Genomic DNA, 21,344 nt, shown 5'->3' with positions numbered 1-21,344 from the left:
CAGACTTCTCAGGCGTCCCAGGAACCTACAGCAGATGTCCTTTTTTAGCCTAGCCACGTTGCCCATGGATTTCAGCTGCGGCAGGAGGAGTTCTTAGGTGCTGGTGCCCCTCACGGCTGGGCCGTCGTCAGACGCTGCAGCCCCGTTGTACAGATGAATCGGGCAGAAATCTCTTATTAGAGTGTCACCTCTTGCCGGGTCTGCCCGCAGGTAAGTTCTTTTGAAGGCCTGTGGTGGATCCGGTATTGGCGCCATCGCTTTTAACATCCGCCATCTTGTCTGCCGCGTCCTGGTGTCGGAGCAGGGCGGCCCTGTTGCTGCGCCCTGGGTGATCGGGGCATGCGATGGTAAGGACCGGGATCACCCCCCCGGTCCAGAGGGGGGGGAACGGGGCCATTTCCTGACGGGTCTGGCCTTGGCTGAGTACCGATGGGCAGGATAGTGGGGCAGCGGCCGTCTGCCCCACTCACCGCCGGAGTAGGCCTCGTTGTGCCAGTGAGGATTCTTCCTCCAGGGGACTGAAACCAGGCAGGCCAGCCTCACCCTGGGTCCGGTACTCTCCACCCGATGTGGTCCACCTCAGCTGGTCGGCTTTTTGTGCCAAAAGTCCAGTTTTCATGCTTATTCCTTTGTAAGTGTCAGGAGCTGATCCGACATGCGACCATCTTGCTTGGCGGCCTGGCCCCGCCCCCCCAACTTTCACTTTTTAATACTTGGTTGCAAATCCTTTGCAGTCAATTACAGCCTGAAGTCTGGAATGCATAGACTTCACCAGACGCTGGGTTTCAACCCTGGTGATGCTCTGCCAGGCCTCTACTGCAACTGTCATCAGTTCCTGCTTGTTCTTGGGGCATTTTCCATTCAGTTTTGTCTTCATCAAGTGAAATGCATGCTCAATCGGATTCAGGTCAGGTGACTGACTTGGCCATTGCATAACATTCCACTTCTTTCCCTTAAAAAACTCTTTGGTTGCTTTTGCAGTATGCTTCGGGTCATTGTCCATCTGCACTGTGAAGCGCCATCCAATGAGTTCTGAAGCATTTGGCTGAATTTGAGGAGATAATATTGCCCGAAACACTTCAGAATTCATCCTGCAGCAGTCACATCATCAATAAATACAAGAGAACCAGTTCCATTGGCAGCCATACATGCCCATGCCATGACACTACCACCACCATGCTTCACTGATGAGGTGGTATGCTTTGGATCACGAGCAGTTCCTTTCCTTCTCCAGATTCTTCTCTTCCCATCACTCTGGTACAAGTTGATCTTGGTCTCATCTGTCCATAGGATGTTGTTCCAGAACTGTGAAGGCTTTTTTAGATGTTGTTTGGCAAACTCTAATCTGGCCTTCCTGTTTTTGAGGCTCACCAATGGTTTACATCTTGTGTTGAATCCTCTCTATTCACTCTGGTGAAGTCTTCTCTTGATTGTTGACACACATACACCTACCTCCTGGAGAGAGTTTTTGATCTGGCCAACTGTTGTGAAGGGTGTTTTCTTCACCAGGGAAAGAATTCTTTGGTCATCCACCACAGTTGTTTTCCGTGGTCTTCCGGGTCTTTTGGTGTTGCTGAGCTCACCGGTGCGTTCTCTCTTTTTAAGGATGTTCTAAACAGTTGATTTGGCTACACCTAATGTTTTTGCCATCTCTCTGATGGGTTTGTTTTGTTTGTTTTTGTTTTGTTTTGTTTGTTTTGTTTTTTCAGCCTAATGAAAGGGAACATGCCACAGTGTTAGAGAGACCAAAGTCAGCATTATCTTAACCCCTTAAGGACACATGACATGTGTGACATGTCATGATTCCCTTTTATTCCAGAAGTTTGGTCCTTAAGGGTTAAAGGATCACTATAGGGTCAGGAACACAAACATGAATTCATGACCCTGTAGTGTTAACACCACCATCTAGCCCCCATGGGCCCCTCATGCCTCCATTAATATAGCAAAATCTTACTGTATTCAAGCCTGAAGCTGTAACTCTGCATGCTGTTAGACTCAGAAAAACAAGCAGTCTGCTGACATCATTAGAAGTGGTGGCTTGATTCAATCACACTGCTTCCCCATAGGATTGGCTGAGACTGACAAAGAGGCAGATCAGGGGCAGAGCCAGCATGATTCAAACACAGCCCTGGCCAATTAGCATCTCCTCATAGAGATGAATTGAATCAATGAATCTCTATGAGGAAAGTTCAGTGTCTGCATGCAGAGGGAGGAGACACTGAATGTTTGGATGCATTTTAGGCAGTCATGACCCAGGAAGGATCTCTAACAGCCATCTGAGGAGTGGCCAGTGGAGTTATCACTAGGCTGTAATGTAAAGACTGCATTTTCTCTGAAAAGACAGTGTTTACAGCAAAGAGCCTGAAGGTAATGATTCTACTCACCAGAACAAATTCAATAAGCTGTAGTTGTTCTGGTGACTAAAGTGTCCCTTTAACTATATTCATTGTCAGCCAGTCCACACTGGTTCCACAAGTTTTGTTCCCATACATCCCTCTTAAGTTTCCATACTTAAGTAAGAGTATGTGAAAAGTAGTTAGGGTTGCCACCTTTCTTGGAAAAACATACTGGCCTTGCTAATTTGCATAATTAAATATGTATGGGTGACATCACATGATGTAAATCACAAGGAGTGACATAAGAGAAAATGCTGTAAAATCACCGAAAAACTACTTAGTTTGATTCTGCTGTATAGATGGATTCCTCCCAGTGCCCCCATATCTCCCAGCGCCCCCATGTGTCGATTACTCAAGGTCTCAGTGTTCCTATGTATCAGTGTCTCAGTGCCCCATGTCTCCCAGTGTCCCCTAGTGTCGTGTCCCCAGGTCTCCCAGTGATCCTATGTATCACAGTGTCTCAATGCCCCATGTCTCCATGTGTCCCCATGTATCCCAGGGTCCCCATGTCACTAGGACACTAGGAAGATGGGGAGACCTGGGGACACGGGGAGACCTAGGGACACGGAGACACCAGTGACACTGGAAGACTAGGGGACTCTGGCTGGGACACATGGGGACACTGGGAAAATAGGGGACACTTGAAGACATGGGGACACAGACACTAGAGACACTGGCTGGGGGGCATGGGGACATTGAGACATGGGGGTACTGGGAGACATGGGGAGACTGAGACACCAGGGCCACAGACACAAGGGACACTAGCTTGGAGACATGGGGACATTGAAACACTTGAGGCACTGGGAGACATGGAGGCACTAGGAGACATGGGGGCAGTGAGACACTGGCAGGCTGGGGGCACTGGGAGACTAGGGGTCACTGAGACACCAGGGACACTGGCTGGGAGACATGGGGACACTGAGAGGCATGGGGACTCTGTGTCCCCATGTGTCTGTGTCATAATGTCTCCCAATGTCCCTTAGTGTCTCAGTGTATGTCTCCTTGCAGCCTTTCCCCCCATCCCTTACTTCCCTAAGCTGTAGGCTGTCTCTGCAGGGTGGGAGTTGCTGTCTGGACTCTCTGTAGCTGCACCCCTGCAGATCAGTGAGTATATATAGGTAGGGAGGGATATGCTGGAACTTCCTATCCCTGCCTGTCTCCACACACAGCGACCCCTACTGGCCAGTGCTGGTATTGCATAGTAATCTCTTTATACTGAGAAAAATACCAGCATTTGTATTGCCAGTATCACTGTAACATTGAAACCAGCCAGGCAGCCTCAAATACTGGCTGTGCCAATAAAATAAAAGCCAGGTGGAATCCCTAAGAGTAGTGTGTAAAAAAAAAAAAAAAAAAAAAAATTTTTTTTTTTTTTTAAAATCAATGGGCCTATTCCATGGGCCTGGGCCTGGAGCTGCAGCTCCATCAGCCCCTATGTTAATCCGGCCCTGACTACATCTGCTGGGTGAGGACAACACATTCCCTGCCCTGGACCCCCTGTAGCAGCTCTGCCACTTTTGTGCCACATGCCTAATAGGAAATAAACAAAACAAAAAATAAACTGCCTGCCTGTTGGTGTGAACCCTTAACTACATGTCTCTGACATCAGGAGATAGGAATGCCACACCCCTGCTTTCCAAATACATGTTGCTGCTCTTGACTTATCATACAAGTTACTCTAAAGCAGCCTTTCCCAATCAGGGTTCCGCGAGAACACAAATGGGGTTCCGCCGTGATTTCCCCAAATTTTATTGTAAATCAGGGGTCCGGTCGGGAGTCGTGGCCCTTTAAGAGCATGACCGGGAATGATAGCACTTCCTCCCAGCTTCACAGAGTTGCTGCCGCGCGATAGTGAGGTAGGAGACAGGAGACTGTTAGCTTGAGAACATCCTCATTTAGGAGAAATTCCCTTAATGATTGCACTAATCATATCTTGTTATAGTAATAGCTTTGTAAATTATGTCGAAGCCCTACAAGCAAAAAACTAAATAATTGTAATAATTAAAACACCAGAAATGCTTTTATGATGGTATTTGTTAACAATGTGTTAAACAATAACAAACATTTCCATTATGGTGTGTATATATAAAAAAAATTAAACCTGATCTGCTCATTGAAATAATGGGCAGATCATATATTTATTTGAAACTGCATACAGCACAGGGGGCGAATGCCACTGCGCAGTCCACAGCCTTTAATTTCTGTGTATTAGCAGGAAACACATTTCTGACCCTAGCTCTAATAATAGGAATCCTAACCAGCCCATGCCCCCAAGATGTTACCCTTGCCATGCCCCTAGCCACAACCCTAAAGAATAATATAATATAAATGCTCAATGGTCAAAATAATAAGGGAGAATTATTCCATTGCAGAGAGAGCAAGAGAGTCAATATTCTGACTCATGGCTCCAAAACATCACCAGGACCACAAGCAAGCCACCCTCCTGAACACACAAGGTAAGTTAAAATGAAATGAGGGTGGCTCTGATGTATGTCATATTGAGTATGTGTGTGTATGTATCACTGTGTGTGCGTCAGTGTGTGTATCCGAGTGTGTGTATCTGTAGGTGCAATTGTGTCTTTATGTCACTGTGTGTATCTGAATGTGTGTGTATTTGTGAGTCAAGATGTGTGTATGTGTCACTGTGTGTATGTATCTGTTTTCTTGGATATATATTTTAATAACATAGTATCTTTGTTAGTTACATGATAATTTAAAGATGGAAACATACCGTCTCTGATGTCCAACAGCTTTTGAAACATGAATTTATACATTTTTGTCAGCGATTCATCCTGGGAAGTAAGCAGTCCTACAGAAGTATTTCTTCCGCTTCCTCCACTCCACGTTGTCCCATGAACTTCTCCATACGATGTCACCACTTCACCACGGTTACCTCTTGTGCTGTACTTCTGTGATGGTGTGGCACTAGTGTAAAGGTCAACAAATGGGAACGTTTAAAACCAACACATATTACAAATCTACTTTATGAACAATGCATAAGAAATTACAGAGATGTCCTTAAAGTCAAGTCAAGTCGAGCCTTGTGGCAAAACACGTGCGTCAGGGGCTCTTATAGTGCATTCCCCTACGGCATTTGATCTTTGACTTTGCTCTGGAATGCAGTCATATTATTCTCCTTAACCATTTTAGACTTTTCATTTATTTATTATGGCACAATCTCTCTTTAGGGATATTAGTTTACTTAGTACTTTACTAGGTAGGTGCCCACGAAGGCATGATAGGGGTAGTGTGACAGGCTCTTTTCATTATATGGTATTATTCCACTCCTTAGTTGTAGTTGCCCGATCTCCTTTTATGTGGGTTTCCTTAGTGATTCATAAAGGTTTTGGTAATACTGTTACATATTGACTACATAGTTGCAACTACTTATCTATTATTGTATCTTTACTATGATTCTCCCTGTTGACTTTACTGCTTGTTATCCTATGTGTGCGATTTGGTTTCTGTAGGATATTTACCATTACAAGGATTTTATAACTTTTAGCTTTGGTTTGGTGCGTTTTATACTGTATTAAAAGGGAAGTTTTATTGTATTTCTTAGTGCAAACCACTATTTGTTAGATTTTCATCTACATCATGGGATTAAACACTTTTTTTTGGCTTACAGAATTACACCCCCTTCTCCCCCATTTCTCTGCGTTGTGTTTTCTTCCCCTTATTTTTATATTCTTTATAACTCCACCTTCCCTTTATTGTTTTTAGATACACAGACACACACAATTAAAAGTGTGCATATTTTTATTTGGGGCATATCTACTAAACAGTGATTCCTTTGTATTTGGGCAGTGGAGGGTCCCTTTAAAAATTCTCATATTGCCAGGGGTCTTCAATTAATGTTCCAGAGAGCATACTGAAAGTGAACCAATTTTTTACATCAGGCCCCAATGTCACTTACAACACACCTGAAGTCACAACATGCTTTAACACATAACTGCAGCTACGATTGACTGAAACATTTGCAATAATGTGCATAACACAGATAAACAGATTAATTTGATTCACGAACAAATGTTTTTAGGCCTGTGAACATGCGCATCAATCCTTTTTTCACTGGCACATGCTACCCTTTGCTGTGGCCTCTGGCCTTTGACCAGACTTATGAACAGAAGGTCAGAAGAAATTTGTTAACATCAGGCTAATAAAGTTGTCTCTACCCAGGCACTTTGATCACTGGTCTGGGTTAGACATATCCCCCTCCAAGAGTATTTCCTCATGATGGAGCTATAGGTTAGTGAATTTATTGGGAACTCTGTGTACTGATTTAGTGCAAACATTCGTGGGTACAGTTTTATGGCGTAATAAGCTAGATCTGCTTTGTTTCTGTCCTATACTGTAATATCCACACTTTACAATCTTCCATGTGTGTTTGCCAGTGTACAGAAATGCTATATCGACAAGGAAAGCATGACATTTGCGTGGGGTTGGGTGTGGAGTGGGGTAGAGAGGATCAGGAGTACTGAAGAATATTTTGAAAGGCCATATGACCTCCACAGGGATTACAGCAGGCCTGGTCGTGAGGTTCTGGCGGATGGACTAGAACTACATTGGATCAGATTAGGAAAAACTATACACAATTTCTTAGTACCTCCTTTTTTGGAAGCTGCACAGCTAAATAAAACCTGTAGAATCATGCTGACACCTGCATAACATATTAAGTCATGTCTGGGTCGCATTGTGCATAATCTATTAAACAGGATTGGAGTGTGATGGCTCAAGAAAGACACCAGTCCATGCGATAAATATATCTTTTTCACACTAGAGTCTGTTTAACTGTAATAGATAATTTGTTTTACAATAAATCTCGTGCCAAGTGACCTAGTTAATGAGTACAACCTTGTGTTTTCTTATCCTGTTTAAAACCTGAAATTATGAAACAGCCTTTTGATATTATAATCTTTACGATGTGGAACACGATGAAAATGTTTTTATGTTTTTATGTGATTCTGAAAAATGGCATCTGGTTAACCCCTTAAGGACACATGACATGTGTGACATGTCATGATTCCCTTTTATTCCAGAAGTTTGGTCCTTAAGGGGTTAAACTAAAGTTTACATGAATGTTTAGTACAAGCACATTGAATACCTAGGTGAGAAGCTGGCAGGAGAGAAGAGGTGAGGGCTTCGACTTATAGCAGATATTCGCTTGGAATGAGGATTTTCTGGAGTGGACAAGACACGTTTCTGTGATCCCTAGTGGAAATCAAAACAAACAAAAACGTACACAAAGTTATGGGGACCGATTGAGAGATTTTTATTTTTAAATAGTGAAATCAACAATCCTCTAAATCTGATCAATGCTGGAGTTCCTGTGAAAGTTGGCGTACACACAAGCATATACAGTGGGCTTTCACTTAAATCCTCTCTGACATGAAGCTAGCCACATTATCAAGGCTGGATTTCAACCGGATCAAATTATTGTCCACTTTACATAGATTCCCCTTTCATTTATCCCATAGTAACCAGAATCTGTAGTGCCACATATTCCTGGTGACTAAGAAAGCAATTGTTAAACATTGTACAAAACCTGATATCTCAAGACTTACAATTAAATTGGTAACTGTTTAGGATCATAACAACTAGAATATTGCATAGAAATAATTACACTCTACAGACTTTAAAAAAAAAATGCCATGTAGTCCTGTATGATCCACTGTATTTTCCTCCATCTATTATCTTTTTTGTATTTATTGTTCTATAGAAAAAAACAAAAACACAAAATATAAGATTTGTCCCAAAATTATTTTTTCTCTCATCTACTGAACCTGTGGAGATTTGAGCATGCAAATGCAGCATATTAATAATGCCAAAATCTATCAAAATGCATTGAAATTGTATTAGTACCCGGAGTGCCCCTTTAATGAAGACCAGGAAAGAGCAGAAATTTAGAATAACTTTTTCCGTCGTATATATTAAGGAGTAACATATGTCAAGAGATATGAAAACAAAGCCCCAGGGCCTGATGGTATTCAACCACAAATACTTAAATGAACACTCCACTGACCAAATATTTTTTTTAATTACTGTTTAGTAGACACCCTACAATGAAAACACGTATGTATATAATTATGTGTTGTTCTCCTCTCCCCCCGGAGTGTCACTTTAAGGAGCCAAGTATGGAAATAAGGAAAACTGTTTTTAGTCTTTGGGATTGTATCGGAGGGAGGCAGATGTGGTTCCTATATTTAAAAGGGTTCAAAATCTTTGCCTGGAAATTATAGACCTGTGAGCCTAACTTCTGTGGCTGAGAAAGTATTTAAAGGGTTATTAATTAAATTTCTATACTAGGGCACAAGGACACACACTCTGTTCATTCATTTGCTTTCAAAAGTAGATATGGTAGTTGGCAACTTAGTTATTACACCAGATTAATAGGTTAACGTTATTCCCCAGGCTCTCTCCTACCATCATGTTGATTACTTTGTAACGGTATATATGATCTATATTTCATAGATCATTTTCCATATTGTTACTTTGTGTATCCTGGGAGATACAGTGACTCATTCAGTAACTCTTGTGGTATATAAAAGATAGGGGGATTTCAATTACTTAAAGGACCACTCTAGGCACCCAGACCACTTCAGCTTAATGAAGTGGTCTGGGTGCCAGGTCCCTCTAGGATTAACCCTTTTTATTATAATCATAGCAGTTTCAGAGAAACTGCTGTGTTTATAATAGGGTTAATCCAGCTTCCAAATCCTCTAGTGGCTGTCTCACTTACAGCCGCTAGAGGTGCTTGCGTGATTCTCACTGTGAAAATCACAGTGAAAGCACGCAAGTGTCCGAAAGGGAGGATCGGAGGCAGAGAGGAGGAGGAGAGCTCCCCGCCCAGCGCTGGAATAAAGGTACGTTTTAACCCTTTCCTCATCACAGAGGGGCACCCTCAGGGCACTATAGTGCTCCTTTAAAATATTCACACCATACTTGGAGACGTGATTGCATTTTTGAGAAACCTGATAGGCAATAATTGCATATCTCCTTTGCAATTTTTAGGAGGTGTTTTATAAAGATTTAGCAATTTTTGATTGACTCTCCAAGTCCCCTTTTTATGTATAATAAATAAAGTTATTTAGTGATTTTATTTTCTGTTGCTCTTCAAGGGACTTGTTCTTTCTAAATACTTTCAGTCTGGAAGTTTTAGATTTTAGTATAACTACATTTGTTAGCTTGGTCAACCTCATTGTATTAGTTCCTTTAACACGACTCTGGGTCCCCCTAGTGTAGACCGATTTTGGCTGTTTTACGTTTGCACTTGGGCACCAAGCATTCCATATTAAATAGTCATTTTGAAGCTGCATGGTTAAGGTTCTGCATTTAAAGAAACAGAAGCACCATTAGAACCTACTGTACGTCCATTCCATATATGAGATCTGTTCAGACACTGTAGACCAAAACGAATTGCTCCTTATTACCCATTACTTCTGAATGTGCACAGAACTTACAAGTGAGAGGAGTATTGTATTTTTTTTGGCATTTAAAGCATAACCTGTAGAATATATAAAATGGGATGGGTGGTGATTCAGCCTGCAGTGTCCATTTAAAAATACATGTACACACATATACATACCAGAGTATTACAGTATGCAATTATACCTTTTTTATTGGACTAACATAATATTTTCTCGTTTCACCTTTATTTGATCAATTTATATACACACATATATGCAGCTATATACTTGCATGCCCTGCTCTGCTGTTTTCAGTTTTTCTTTTTAACTAGCTTATTGACTCTCCTCTGTTTATTTACTTTTTCTGGCTATTCTCAGCCAACCTGCACCTTTCACTTTCAGGCACATGTTCTGCTATTTATGACACCCCACTCACCCCCCCTCCCCTTCCCCTAACATCAGTTGTTTTAAGTGTTAAACTCTATCAGATTGAGATTGATCAGTATTGTTTTAGACACGAGGAAGAAAGGAAAACTCTCAAAAGCTTGTCTTTGGAATATTATGTTAGTCCAATAAAAAAGGTATCATTGCATACTGTAATACTCTGGCATCATATTTTATACAATCAATCAATCAATATATATATATATATATATATATATATATATACACACACACACACACACACACACACACACATTATTATTATTATTGCCATTTATATATCGCCAACAGATTCCGTAGCACTTTACAATATTATGAGAGGGGGGATGTAACTATAAATAGAACAATTACAAGAACACTTACAGGAACAATAGGTTCAATTGGACCCTGCTCAAACGAGCTTACAGTCTATAGGAGGTGGGGTATAAGACACGTTAGGACAGGAAATATCAATCAAATAGGGTGGGAGTGAATGTCTCTTGCTCTCTCCTATAGGGCAGTGCCTTGCAAAAGTATTCACCCCCTTGACTTTTTACCTATTTTGTTACATTACAGCCTTGAGTTCAATGTTTTATTAATCTGAATTTCATGTGATGGATCAGAACACAAGTCTAATTTGGTGAAGTGAAATGAGAAAAATATATACATAAAACTATTTTTTAGAAATAGAAAACAGAAAATTGGCATGCGCGTATGTATTCACCCTTTGTTATGAAGCCCATAAAAAGCTCTGGTGCAACCAATTACCTTCAGAAGTTACATAATTAGTGAAATTATGTCCACCTGTGTAATCCAAGTGTCACATGATCTGTCATTACATACATACACACCTTTGTTGAAAGGCCCCAGAGGCTGCAACACCTAAGCAAGAGGCACCACTAACCAAACACTGCCATGAAGACCTAGGAACTCTCCAAACAAGTAAGGGACAATGTTGTTGAGAAGTACAAGTCAGGGTTAGGTTATAAAAAAATAAAAATATCCAAATCTTTGATGACCCCAGGAGCACCATCAAATCTATCATAACCAAATGGAAAGAACATGGCACAACAGCAAACCTGCCAAGAGACGGCCGCCCACCAAAACTCACGGACCGGGCAAGGAGGGCATTAATCAGAGAGGCAGCACAGAGACCCAAGGTAAACCTGGAGGAGCTGTAGAGTTCCACAGCAGAGACTGCACTATCTGTAAATAGGACGACAATAAGCCGTATGCTCCATAGAGTTGGGCTTTATGGCCAGAAGAAATTCATTACTTTCAGCAAAAAACAAAATGGCACATTTTAAGTTTGAGAAAAGGCATGTGGGATACTCCCAAAATGTATGGAGGAAGGTGCTCTGGTCTGATGAGACTAAAATTAAAACTTTTCGGCCTTCAAAGAAAACGCTATTTCTGGCGCAAACCTAAGACATCACTTCACCCAAAGAACACCATCCCCACAGTGAAAAGTGGTGGCAGCATCATGCTGTGGGGATGTTTTTCAGCAGCCGGGACTGGGAAACTGGTCAGAGTTGAGGGAAAGATGGATGGTGCTAAATACAGGGATATTATTGAGAAAAACCTGTACAACTCTGTGCGTGATTTGAGGCTAGGACGGAGGTTCACCTTCTAGCAGGACAATGACCCCAAACACACTTCTAAAGCAACACTAGAGTGGTTTAAGGGTAAACATGTAAATGTGTTAGAATGGCCTAGTCAAAGCCCAGACCTCAATCCAATAGAAAATGTGTGGTCAGACTTAAAGTTTGCTGTTCACAAGCGCAAACCATCCAACTTGAAGGAGCTGGAGCAGTTTTGCAAGGAGGAATGGGCAAAAATCCCAGTGGTAAGATGTAGCAAGCTCATAGAGACTTATCCAAAGCGACTTGGAGCTGTGATTGCCGGAAAAGGTGGCTCTACAAAGTATTGACTTTAGGGGGTGAATAGTTATACACATGGACTTTTTCTGTTATTTTGTCATATTTGTTGTTTGCTTCATAATAAAAAAAAATAAAAATACATCTTCAAAGTTGTAGACAAGTTCTGTAAATTAAATAATGCAAATCCTCAAACAATCCATGTTAATTCCAGGTTGTGAGGCAACAAAACACGAAAAATGCCAAGGGGGTTGAATACTTTTGCAAGGCACTGTATACACACACACACACACTTTTTTTATTGATTACTACTGTCTATTTAATGCAAAGAGTTATGTGATAAGGGTGTTTCAGAGGAGATACATACTATTCATAGGCAAGTCACTGGTGCTTGTTTTATTGACTTCAGAAGAAAGAAATTATGAGTCTAAACTCCAAGAGGTTAAACCTACGATGCTGAGGTTTGAGCAGGTCCTATAGGAGGTGCAGGTCTATTTTTAATTTTAGAGTGTTAGAGTTTAGATTACTACCCAAACCATTATTCCAGCATGAGGCAAGTCTCAAAGCTGTAGCTTCACCTTGCATACAAATGCATTGTGAGCATTGTGCATGTGCAGCAATCACCAATCAAATGCTTCTCGTATAGAAGCACTGGATTTAGGCATCTCTAATAGAAGCATTTGATTGGCAGAGCAAAGCATTAGGAGCAATCAATGTCACGCTGAGCGAGATGGTTCCATGGCAAATTTTCAAAGAACTTTATGAGGAAAAAAAAAGCCTTTAGTGGCTCTCAGCCAAACACCCACAAGAGGGGTGGTATCAGACAAATGTAAACATTGCCATTTCACTGAAGAGTTTTTACTTAGCAAGTACCTTTAGTTTCAGGAATATCCGCTGTGTTATATAATTTGAACACAAGCTATAATTTTGCATTTAGTACAACCATCAGACCTTGTCACTCGTAGTTTTCTTTCCTCACCTTGGCAGGCGTGGTGTATGATTCCAGGAGGTTCTCTTCTTCTGTCTCCACCTCGATACTAACATTATACATTAAGGATAAATATCTAAATTACAATAGTTATTAGGACATATACAACTATTTGTTTAAGTGTCATTAATATTGCATCTTCTTTAAATAGCTTACAAGAGAAATCCATAGAAATAAATGATACATCTAATCTTTACAATCTCATTGTCCAACTTTATTCTGCATAAAAATCTAAACTGTCCAGTGACGACTGTTTTAAAGGAACTCCGTTTAGATTCAGCCCCCTCCTATTTCTGAAGTTTAAAAACAAAAACACAATAAAAAAAAAAAAAAAAAAACAACAACACCATACACCAGCATAAAAATGTCCTTAAATTCAGCCTCTGGTTAATGCTCTCAGAACAACTTCTTTGCCTCTCATAAAATCATCAGCGTTGAGGACTTTTGTCCAATCAAATGCTTTTTCAAAGAGAAACGTTGGGTAGATATGTATGGCAATTGCCTCGCTCCTAATATAATGAAAAGCATTAACACCATTCGGCCATCATGTTGGGCATGATGACATTTAATGATCCTTAGCTGATGGAGGTAGCTTTGCCTTTTGTCAACTTGAGGCTTTACCACAAGCTATCTTATGATATATTTTGATTGTGTTGGAATTTCAAAGAAAAAGAGCATAGCTTATCCAGGTAAAAACACTGCAAAGTACATTTATAAATCCCACTGTACAGCGCTGCGGAATTTGTGGGTGCTCTATAAATAATAATGACGAGCAAGCTCTGTGCTTATCAGAAAACATCCACTGAGGACTTCAGACCTTTAAATTGTGTATGGTTTTAGCAGGCAGGCGGCGCTTTTGACAGAGATGGCTAAAAACGGCCACCTTCGTTGAGCAATAATACGCCATTGAACACACTCAAAATATTTTAATATTTATATGTTTATGATGAATGACTGCACAAGATGCATGTATTCTTATTTTCAGTAATAGTAAAAAACCAAATAGAAGAAGAAAAAAAACAAGTTTTCTTTTACTGAATTTAGGCAACACTCCAAGCATCATAAACACTAAAATGTACAGCAGGAGCTATTGTTACAGAGTCCTAGAGTACAGACCGTGTGGTTTCTGTTAAAACACTTGACTGGTTGGATTAAAACTGGGGTTTCCGATGGCACATCAATGATGTGGAAAAGTCACATTTGCTTTTATCCAGGCAAATCTGCTTCAATTTAAAATTCAATCACATGGTGCAATCACTGAGCTGAGTCACCCCCAGTGCTCACAGCCTGTCATGTTTGAATCCAAACATACAACCTGTTCCTGTATGTGAATTTAATGAGACAAAAATCCTAACATGTTACAAGCTCACATTAAATATATGACCAAGGTATTCAATGATACTAGTGGGCCTTCCTTAACTATCCTTGCTGCACCACTCACTGTAATCCACACAGAAACACAAAGGATACAGGTCTTCAATTGTATTTTTGTCTCTAGTGCCACAATGTTTCTCTTTCATTACTTTTTGGCGGGACCGAATGTCTTTTTTATTCAGAACCTGACAGGAGAAAAAAAAATAAAATAAAAAAAAAAAAGAGTACGAAACAGACGGATGATGTACATTAGCATTAGAATTTCAAATCATATTTTATGGATCACATGTAGATTTCTTTCGATAACACACAAATAGGGAACACCCATTGAGCACATTTTTTTTTTACCATCTTCCTGTGCATTTTATTCAAGTGCAATTATTCACTTTAAACTGTATTACACTATGTTCTGTTTATGTTCTTTTTAGAATCCCATTTGTTTTTGTCTGTACTACATTAAGATTACATTCCATTAACAGAGAGTGGTGCCAACTATAGAGCAATAATAAGTTTGCCAAACATAGTGCAAAACCGTTTTAGGAAAGCTGTTTTTTGATCCAGCTTTCCTAAAATGGTTTTGCACTATTGGTCTCTATTTTTGCTTTTGTATTTCATATTTACCACTGAGGATTCAAAGCAAGAACTGAAGAATATACACTCCAGGTCTTTGCTGTACTTTAAGAGAATCTTTATATTATTTTTGTTTATTATCTCTCATTGTCCTACTTAGCGCACCCTGTATTTGTTGTATCTTGTTCTCTCAATAATTTAACTGTGAGTATGAGTAGACGTGTAAGAGACAATGGCTTAAGGTGTGCACCCTATCATAACATCCCTCCCCCCACTCAGTCCTCTGTCCCATCCTCAGTTCAAATGGTGCCAAAGGTCGAACTATTCAACCATAACTGGATATGTTGAAATTAAATAAAATTAGAGACATAATTATTATGAACTTAAGGGGTAAACTAGAGAACTACGCCCATCAGGCTGTAGTTTAACCTTGTTGCTTAATTTTATTCAAGATACATCTATACTTCTCTGTATGTTCTGGCTCTAGGAATGTGGTTTAACTACTTAATGTGGGAGGGTGCCAACAATACCCAATACAGCTGGCTGTAGTGGTTATAGTGCTTGGAGTGTTCCTTTAAAAAAAAAAAAAAAAACACTCTAAACACTAAAATCACATCAGTTATTAAAGGGCAAAGATCTGCCTATGCACTTTCCCCTTTCAAACCTCATTACCTTGCAAGACCATGAGCTTTGATTTGGAACATTTAGCTCCACCTTCAGACTTTCAGACAGCTATGCATGTTTTCTTGGTTAGGAAAATCAATTTCACCCAAGTTGTGAGTGCAACGCATAACTTATAATAAGGAGTGAGAGCTGAAGACCGCTACTATACCTTGGACTAAATCGTGAACAATGCTATGTATAAACTGGTAGATTCCAATGTATGGCTGTTGTCAGTTTACAGAATTGTTCCATCATTGTATCTAATGAGTGGACCTGCGCTTGGGAATAATAGACTTATCTCATAAAGCCCTGCTTAACAAAGATTCAGGGGACAATAATAAATACGACAGGACAGATTCAAGCACTCCCTTTTTCTTGTTTGGGGGTTGCCTATAGCAACAGGAAGACCTGTTGGTAAAGTTGACTTTTTTTGTGCATGTATTATCTACTTAAAAATAAGGCATCCTATTGACCATTTTGTTTTCCAATTAAAAGGACCTGTTTTAACGTTTTAAAAAAAAAAAAAAAAAGGGAGAGAGAGAAAAAACGCCATTAAGTTAAAGCACAGTGGTCACATTCTCTAGTCAAGGTTTCTAACCTAAAGAAAACAAAGTTATACGTTTCTGTGTATTCCAGAGTTAATTTAAAATCTAAAATATTACAGATATTCTTATTCTAAGAGAAATACTAATTCACCGGCAATTATGTATAGCGTTAAAGCAACCTGTTGACAGTTATATAGTTAATGGGTAAAATGTTGGTTAAGTATATGTAAGCAATAAGTGTATCAATAAGTAATTCTATGACATATTCTCCAGTAATACAACATTGAGATCTGTATCTTAGTTTATAATAACATTCCACAAAACCAGCTACTGAACCTCCTAAAAGATCTAAAAAAAATACACAAACCATAAAAATCATTGTCATTGCGGCATTTCTCTTATACCCAGTTACTGGCGGCATGGTTGCCATAGGTCTGACAGAACAGATTCACGCAGAGCTGATCTTTTTTCATCAGAAGACGAGTCTCATGTATGCTAATCTGGTTGGTTATCCTAGATGAACTACATATACGATTGGTAGGATCCCTTCTATTATGTAGTCAATTCCATGGCAGTCTAAATACACCTTCCCTAATAGTTCTCTCAATGAACCAATGTGTCTGATACAGGTATTTTTGTCCTGTCCTTGTTTATCCCAACAATTACCAATCAAGTCAACAAGGAGTAATTTTTCATAGGTTTTGATTTTTTTTCTCTTTACCCCTAACAAATACATAAAGTTTTATATAACACACTCAGAAAAAAAAGGGGGTTATCTACCGAACACCTTATCTAATAGGTAACATTCCTACTTACAAGTTCTAATTACTAGCATAGCCCCACTTAACATGTACTATTAGTACTAGGTAAACTGAGCCACAGTATTAAGCTGTGTGATGCTTTGTACGCCTCTGTAATCCTGAAATGGCCAATAAACAAATAAATACAGAAAAAAACTTGCATGCTTGTGATCCAAATGCTTAGACCATTCAGCCTGACAGACAAGCAGGTCTCTCTCTCCCTGTACGATGAGAAAAGACTAAATATGCCAGTCTGACACCCAAAAAGGCTTGCAAGCAACCTGTGCTACACCACCTACACAATAATTCTGTTACCCGTTTGTCCTTCCTGTAGGGCAAGTAAGGACTGGAGGTTCCAAGAATGTATTATACAATGGTGGACTAGAATAGCCAAGCCCCCTAGCCCAAAGATAAGAGGACCACCAGATGCCAAATTCCCATGTCCTAATTACTCTAGGACCAGAGGCTCTGCTCCAAGAGTAATTGGGACATGAGAATTTAAGGGTCCCCAAGTCAACCTACCTATATAAGTCACTAAAGAGATTACCCAGAAAGTCTTAGTAGTGATGATTCAGTGATTGGTTGGCTTTCAAAGGAAACCAGTCACACTACAAAAGAGACATATAAAAGGGCTTCTACTGTGCTAGCTTTCCATTATATGACCCTCTAGAAAATAGTTAGTTAAATAGCACATTGGTTTGGGTTTTTCTCTTCTATCCTATTTCATTGGGATGAAGATGATAAATTCACAATGTGTTTTCTAGTGGACCAGTTTATGTTCAAAACTAGTTCTGGAATTCATGGCGCTAATTGGGGCACATCACGCTTTTCCAACGTAATCTTGGTGGCTGACAACTTTTTATGCCAAAATTTGTTTAGAATCCATGTCACAACTAATTTAATTTGCAAAAACTATAAATGAAACTACTCAGCACGTTAACAAAAGCTGACACTGCCTCGATTACCTCACACAAGATGATTACATTTTCATTAATTAAACTACTCACTGCTGCTGGGTCTGCAACACTTGGTACAATTATTTTAGAGTGGATATGTGGGATATGCACAAAAGACAAAGGAAAACAATGCTACAACTGGGATCACAAACATGTACTCCTGACCCAGTAGTTTTAAAAATCCCTATCTAGTCCCCCTGACTCATTAAATATAGTACAATCTTTCCTTTATTTCAGTTTGCTGATGCTGGCTCTGCCATTGATCTGCCTCCTTGGCTGACATCAGAAGTGATGATCTCAGTCAACCACAATGCTTTCCTATAGGAAAGCATTGGGTTGGCTACGATTGTCAATTCTGATTATCTCAGTCAAAGAGGTGGGCCTCGGAGTGGAGCCAAACATCATCTCCTCATAGAGATGTATTGAATCAGTGCATATCTATGAGGAAAGTTCAGTGTCTCCAAGTAGAGGGTGGAGACATTGATCGTCAGTTCCGCGCACTGTGCAGCACTGCCCGAAAAGCACCTCTAGTAGCCATCTGAGGAGTAGCCACTGGGAGTGTCCCTAGGCTGTAATGTAAACACTGCCTTTTCTCTGAAAAGACAGTGTTTACTGCAAAAAGCCTGTAGGCACATGCTATAACCACAAGAACAACTAAATTAAGCTGCAGTTCTAATTGTTCTCGTGACTATAGTGTCACTTTAATCTAAAAAAAAAAAAAAACGACTGAGCCAATGTCATAACACACTTATGTGATATATAAAACACTGATTAATCTAATTAAGATTTTATTAAACCTATGAATATGATTTACAGTCCTTTGTTTAGAAAAGCTTAATATACATGTTGCACAGCACTATACATGTGTTATACCTCGTGTTCCAAAAGACTGAGATTACCAACTGTGAGTGGCAAGTTACGAGTTGTACCGAAGGCCATCCATTCATTGACCATATCATCTTCCTTCAGACGATGAAGAGTGCAGAGTTCTACCACTAGAAAATAAAAAGGGAAATTCTGTGATAAAAAACACCTACCAACCTCCACCCTCTTGTAACATAAAGAAATCAATCTGAGAGAATGATGTTCTCCGTTTCAACACTTTGCATAGAGCGGAACTGGGGATCTATTGGGCAAGTGCAGCAAACACCACACTCAGCCAATTATATGTTTCTCATAGAGAAGCACTGATTTTAATGTTTCAGCATGAGAAGCATTTACAGCGTATAACACCAATTGTGAAAACATTTAATACTTTACAAATTAAAGGGAAACTCCAGTGCCAGGAAACGATCAGTTTTCCTGGCACTGGAGGGTCCCTCTCCCTCCCACCCACCAATCCCCAGTTACTGAAGGGGTGAAAACCCCTTCAGTCACTTACCTGAGGCAGCGGCGATGTCCCTTGTCGCTGCCTCCTCCTCTGCGCCGCTCCTCCCTGTGCTTCCGTCGGCCGGTGGGCGAGACTGATCCCGCCCACCGGCCGAGGAGACCTAATGCGCATTAGCGCTCCCCATAGGAAAGCATTGAAAACGAATTTCAATGCTTTCCTATGGGGATTTGAGCGTGAGGACGTCCAGCGACGCTCTAGCACAGGTTTCCTGTGCTATGAAGCAGGAAGTGACCTCTAGTGGCTGTCTAGTAGACAGCCACTAGAGGTGGAGTTAACCCTGCAAGGTAATTATTGCAGTATATAAAAAATTGGAACTTCGCCTGGTGTTGTGGCATTCTGCCCGTGTTCATAATTTATTACGTACATAGTGAAAACAGTGATATTTAAAGGCACACTATAGGGTAAAGAGCACAAACATGTATTCCTGACTCTATAGTGTTAAAACTACCATCTAGAACCCCAATCAGTCCCAATCCTTCTCCTATATAATTCTTGCTCCTTACATTTATCAGGGACGTCTTCATCTTCAAACTTGACATCAAAGAAAATCAGCTCATCTGCAATGCTCTTCACTGAGACTGTCATTGTGGCGACAAAATGTGTCACTAAAATCCTTACAAACTTAGCTTAATCTGCAAAAATCCTTTCCACCACAAAAAAATAACCAACTGGTAAAACAGTGAAATAAGTCTGGATGTTTTAATCAAGGATATATCTTGATATCAACTCAGAATGTGTGAGGGCAACTTCTTAGACCCGAGACAATATACAGAAACAAAAAGCACAACACAGCACTCGAAAATAAAGGGTATTCACAGAAACAACAACATGCACAGCTTCAACCCTTAATATAAATCAGATCCAACAATATTTAAGCAATAAAGGGCTTAAACACAAAAAGTGATCAGCAGACTATGACAATAATAGAACACAATGCACTGTATGGTGCAGACAAAACAATGCAATCACTAAATTACAAGAACAACACAAAATACAGCTATGGGCCCCTAACCAAAAAGAATATTAAACCAAGGCAGGGCTTGAAAATAAAAAGTGATCAGCAGACTATGACAATAATAAATTTAATACAATGCACTGTATGGTGCAGACAAAACAATGCAATCACTAAATTACGGTATGACAATAACAGTACAACATACAACTAGGGCCCCTGACCACAGTTAGCAAAATAATAATAATAATAATATGAAACCAAGACAGGGTTTGAGAACACACAACAATCACAATACTATAAAGTACTAGTAGAGTCTAAAACGAATCCTAAACAAGAACACAGAACAGACAGAACCTGATGGTCTAGTTCTGCAGTGATATTATAACCAGGTTATTATTGGGGTGCCAGGGCTGCCAGGTGACCCAGAGACATGGAACCCGACCAGAACCGAACCCAGAGACCCTGGTATCACAGACAGACACCAGTCATAGTGAGGACATGACACCCGGAAATGGATCACCAAGCAGCACACTGTATGACAGGAGGAGGAGGTGGCGGCAGGCGGCCCGCGCTAGGACACAGCAGAACGCGGCAGCCGGCAGGTTCGGTTCCGGAATGAAATTTCCCGCGCTGCCGAGCACACTGGAGGAGAGCGGCTTCGCACATCCGCCTGCCTCAGCGACCTGACAGGCAGCCAATCAGCGAGCGGTTGCTAAGGAACCTGTGGGCGGGGCTTAGTGTGTTTACAAATGGTGCTGGTTACTGAGCAGACACCACTAGGGAGCACCCTCCATCTCCCTCCCTTCTCCCCCCCTCGGGGGTCATAAGCCATGTTATTCACAAAACTCCGAATTGTGCAATTAATTCTGGAAAAAAATGATCTGTGACATTAGCTGACTTGGAGAATTTTCTTTTTTTTTCTTAGAAAAATTGTAGCCTAGATTTTTAGCAAACATTATTATTATATTCAGTATGATTGGGAGTTATGTGACTAATCAACA

At 40.4% G+C, this 21,344-nt stretch overlaps 1 protein-coding gene across 1 annotated transcript in view; it reads right to left on the bottom strand.

The window, feature by feature from the left end:
- POLA2 (DNA polymerase alpha 2, accessory subunit) overlaps positions 1-20,324 on the bottom strand; it is a 50,151-nt gene extending 29,827 nt beyond the window's left edge. Inside the window, exons 1-6 of the mRNA XM_063438456.1 lie at positions 19,892-20,324; positions 18,872-18,993; positions 14,561-14,649; positions 13,082-13,139; positions 7,501-7,607; positions 5,128-5,321 (exon numbers count right to left, since the gene is read on the bottom strand). Coding sequence (XP_063294526.1) covers positions 5,128-5,321; positions 7,501-7,607; positions 13,082-13,139; positions 14,561-14,649; positions 18,872-18,993; positions 19,892-19,973 — 652 coding nt within the window. The 5' untranslated portion in view covers positions 19,974-20,324. The remainder of the gene's footprint in view (positions 1-5,127; positions 5,322-7,500; positions 7,608-13,081; positions 13,140-14,560; positions 14,650-18,871; positions 18,994-19,891) is intronic.
- Positions 20,325-21,344: the final 1,020 nt, after the last annotated feature.

Source organism: Pelobates fuscus, chromosome 12 (assembly GCF_036172605.1).
Source record: "Pelobates fuscus isolate aPelFus1 chromosome 12, aPelFus1.pri, whole genome shotgun sequence".
Lineage (NCBI taxonomy): Eukaryota > Metazoa > Chordata > Amphibia > Anura > Pelobatidae > Pelobates > Pelobates fuscus.
This window is presented reverse-complemented; position numbering and strand designations above follow the sequence as displayed.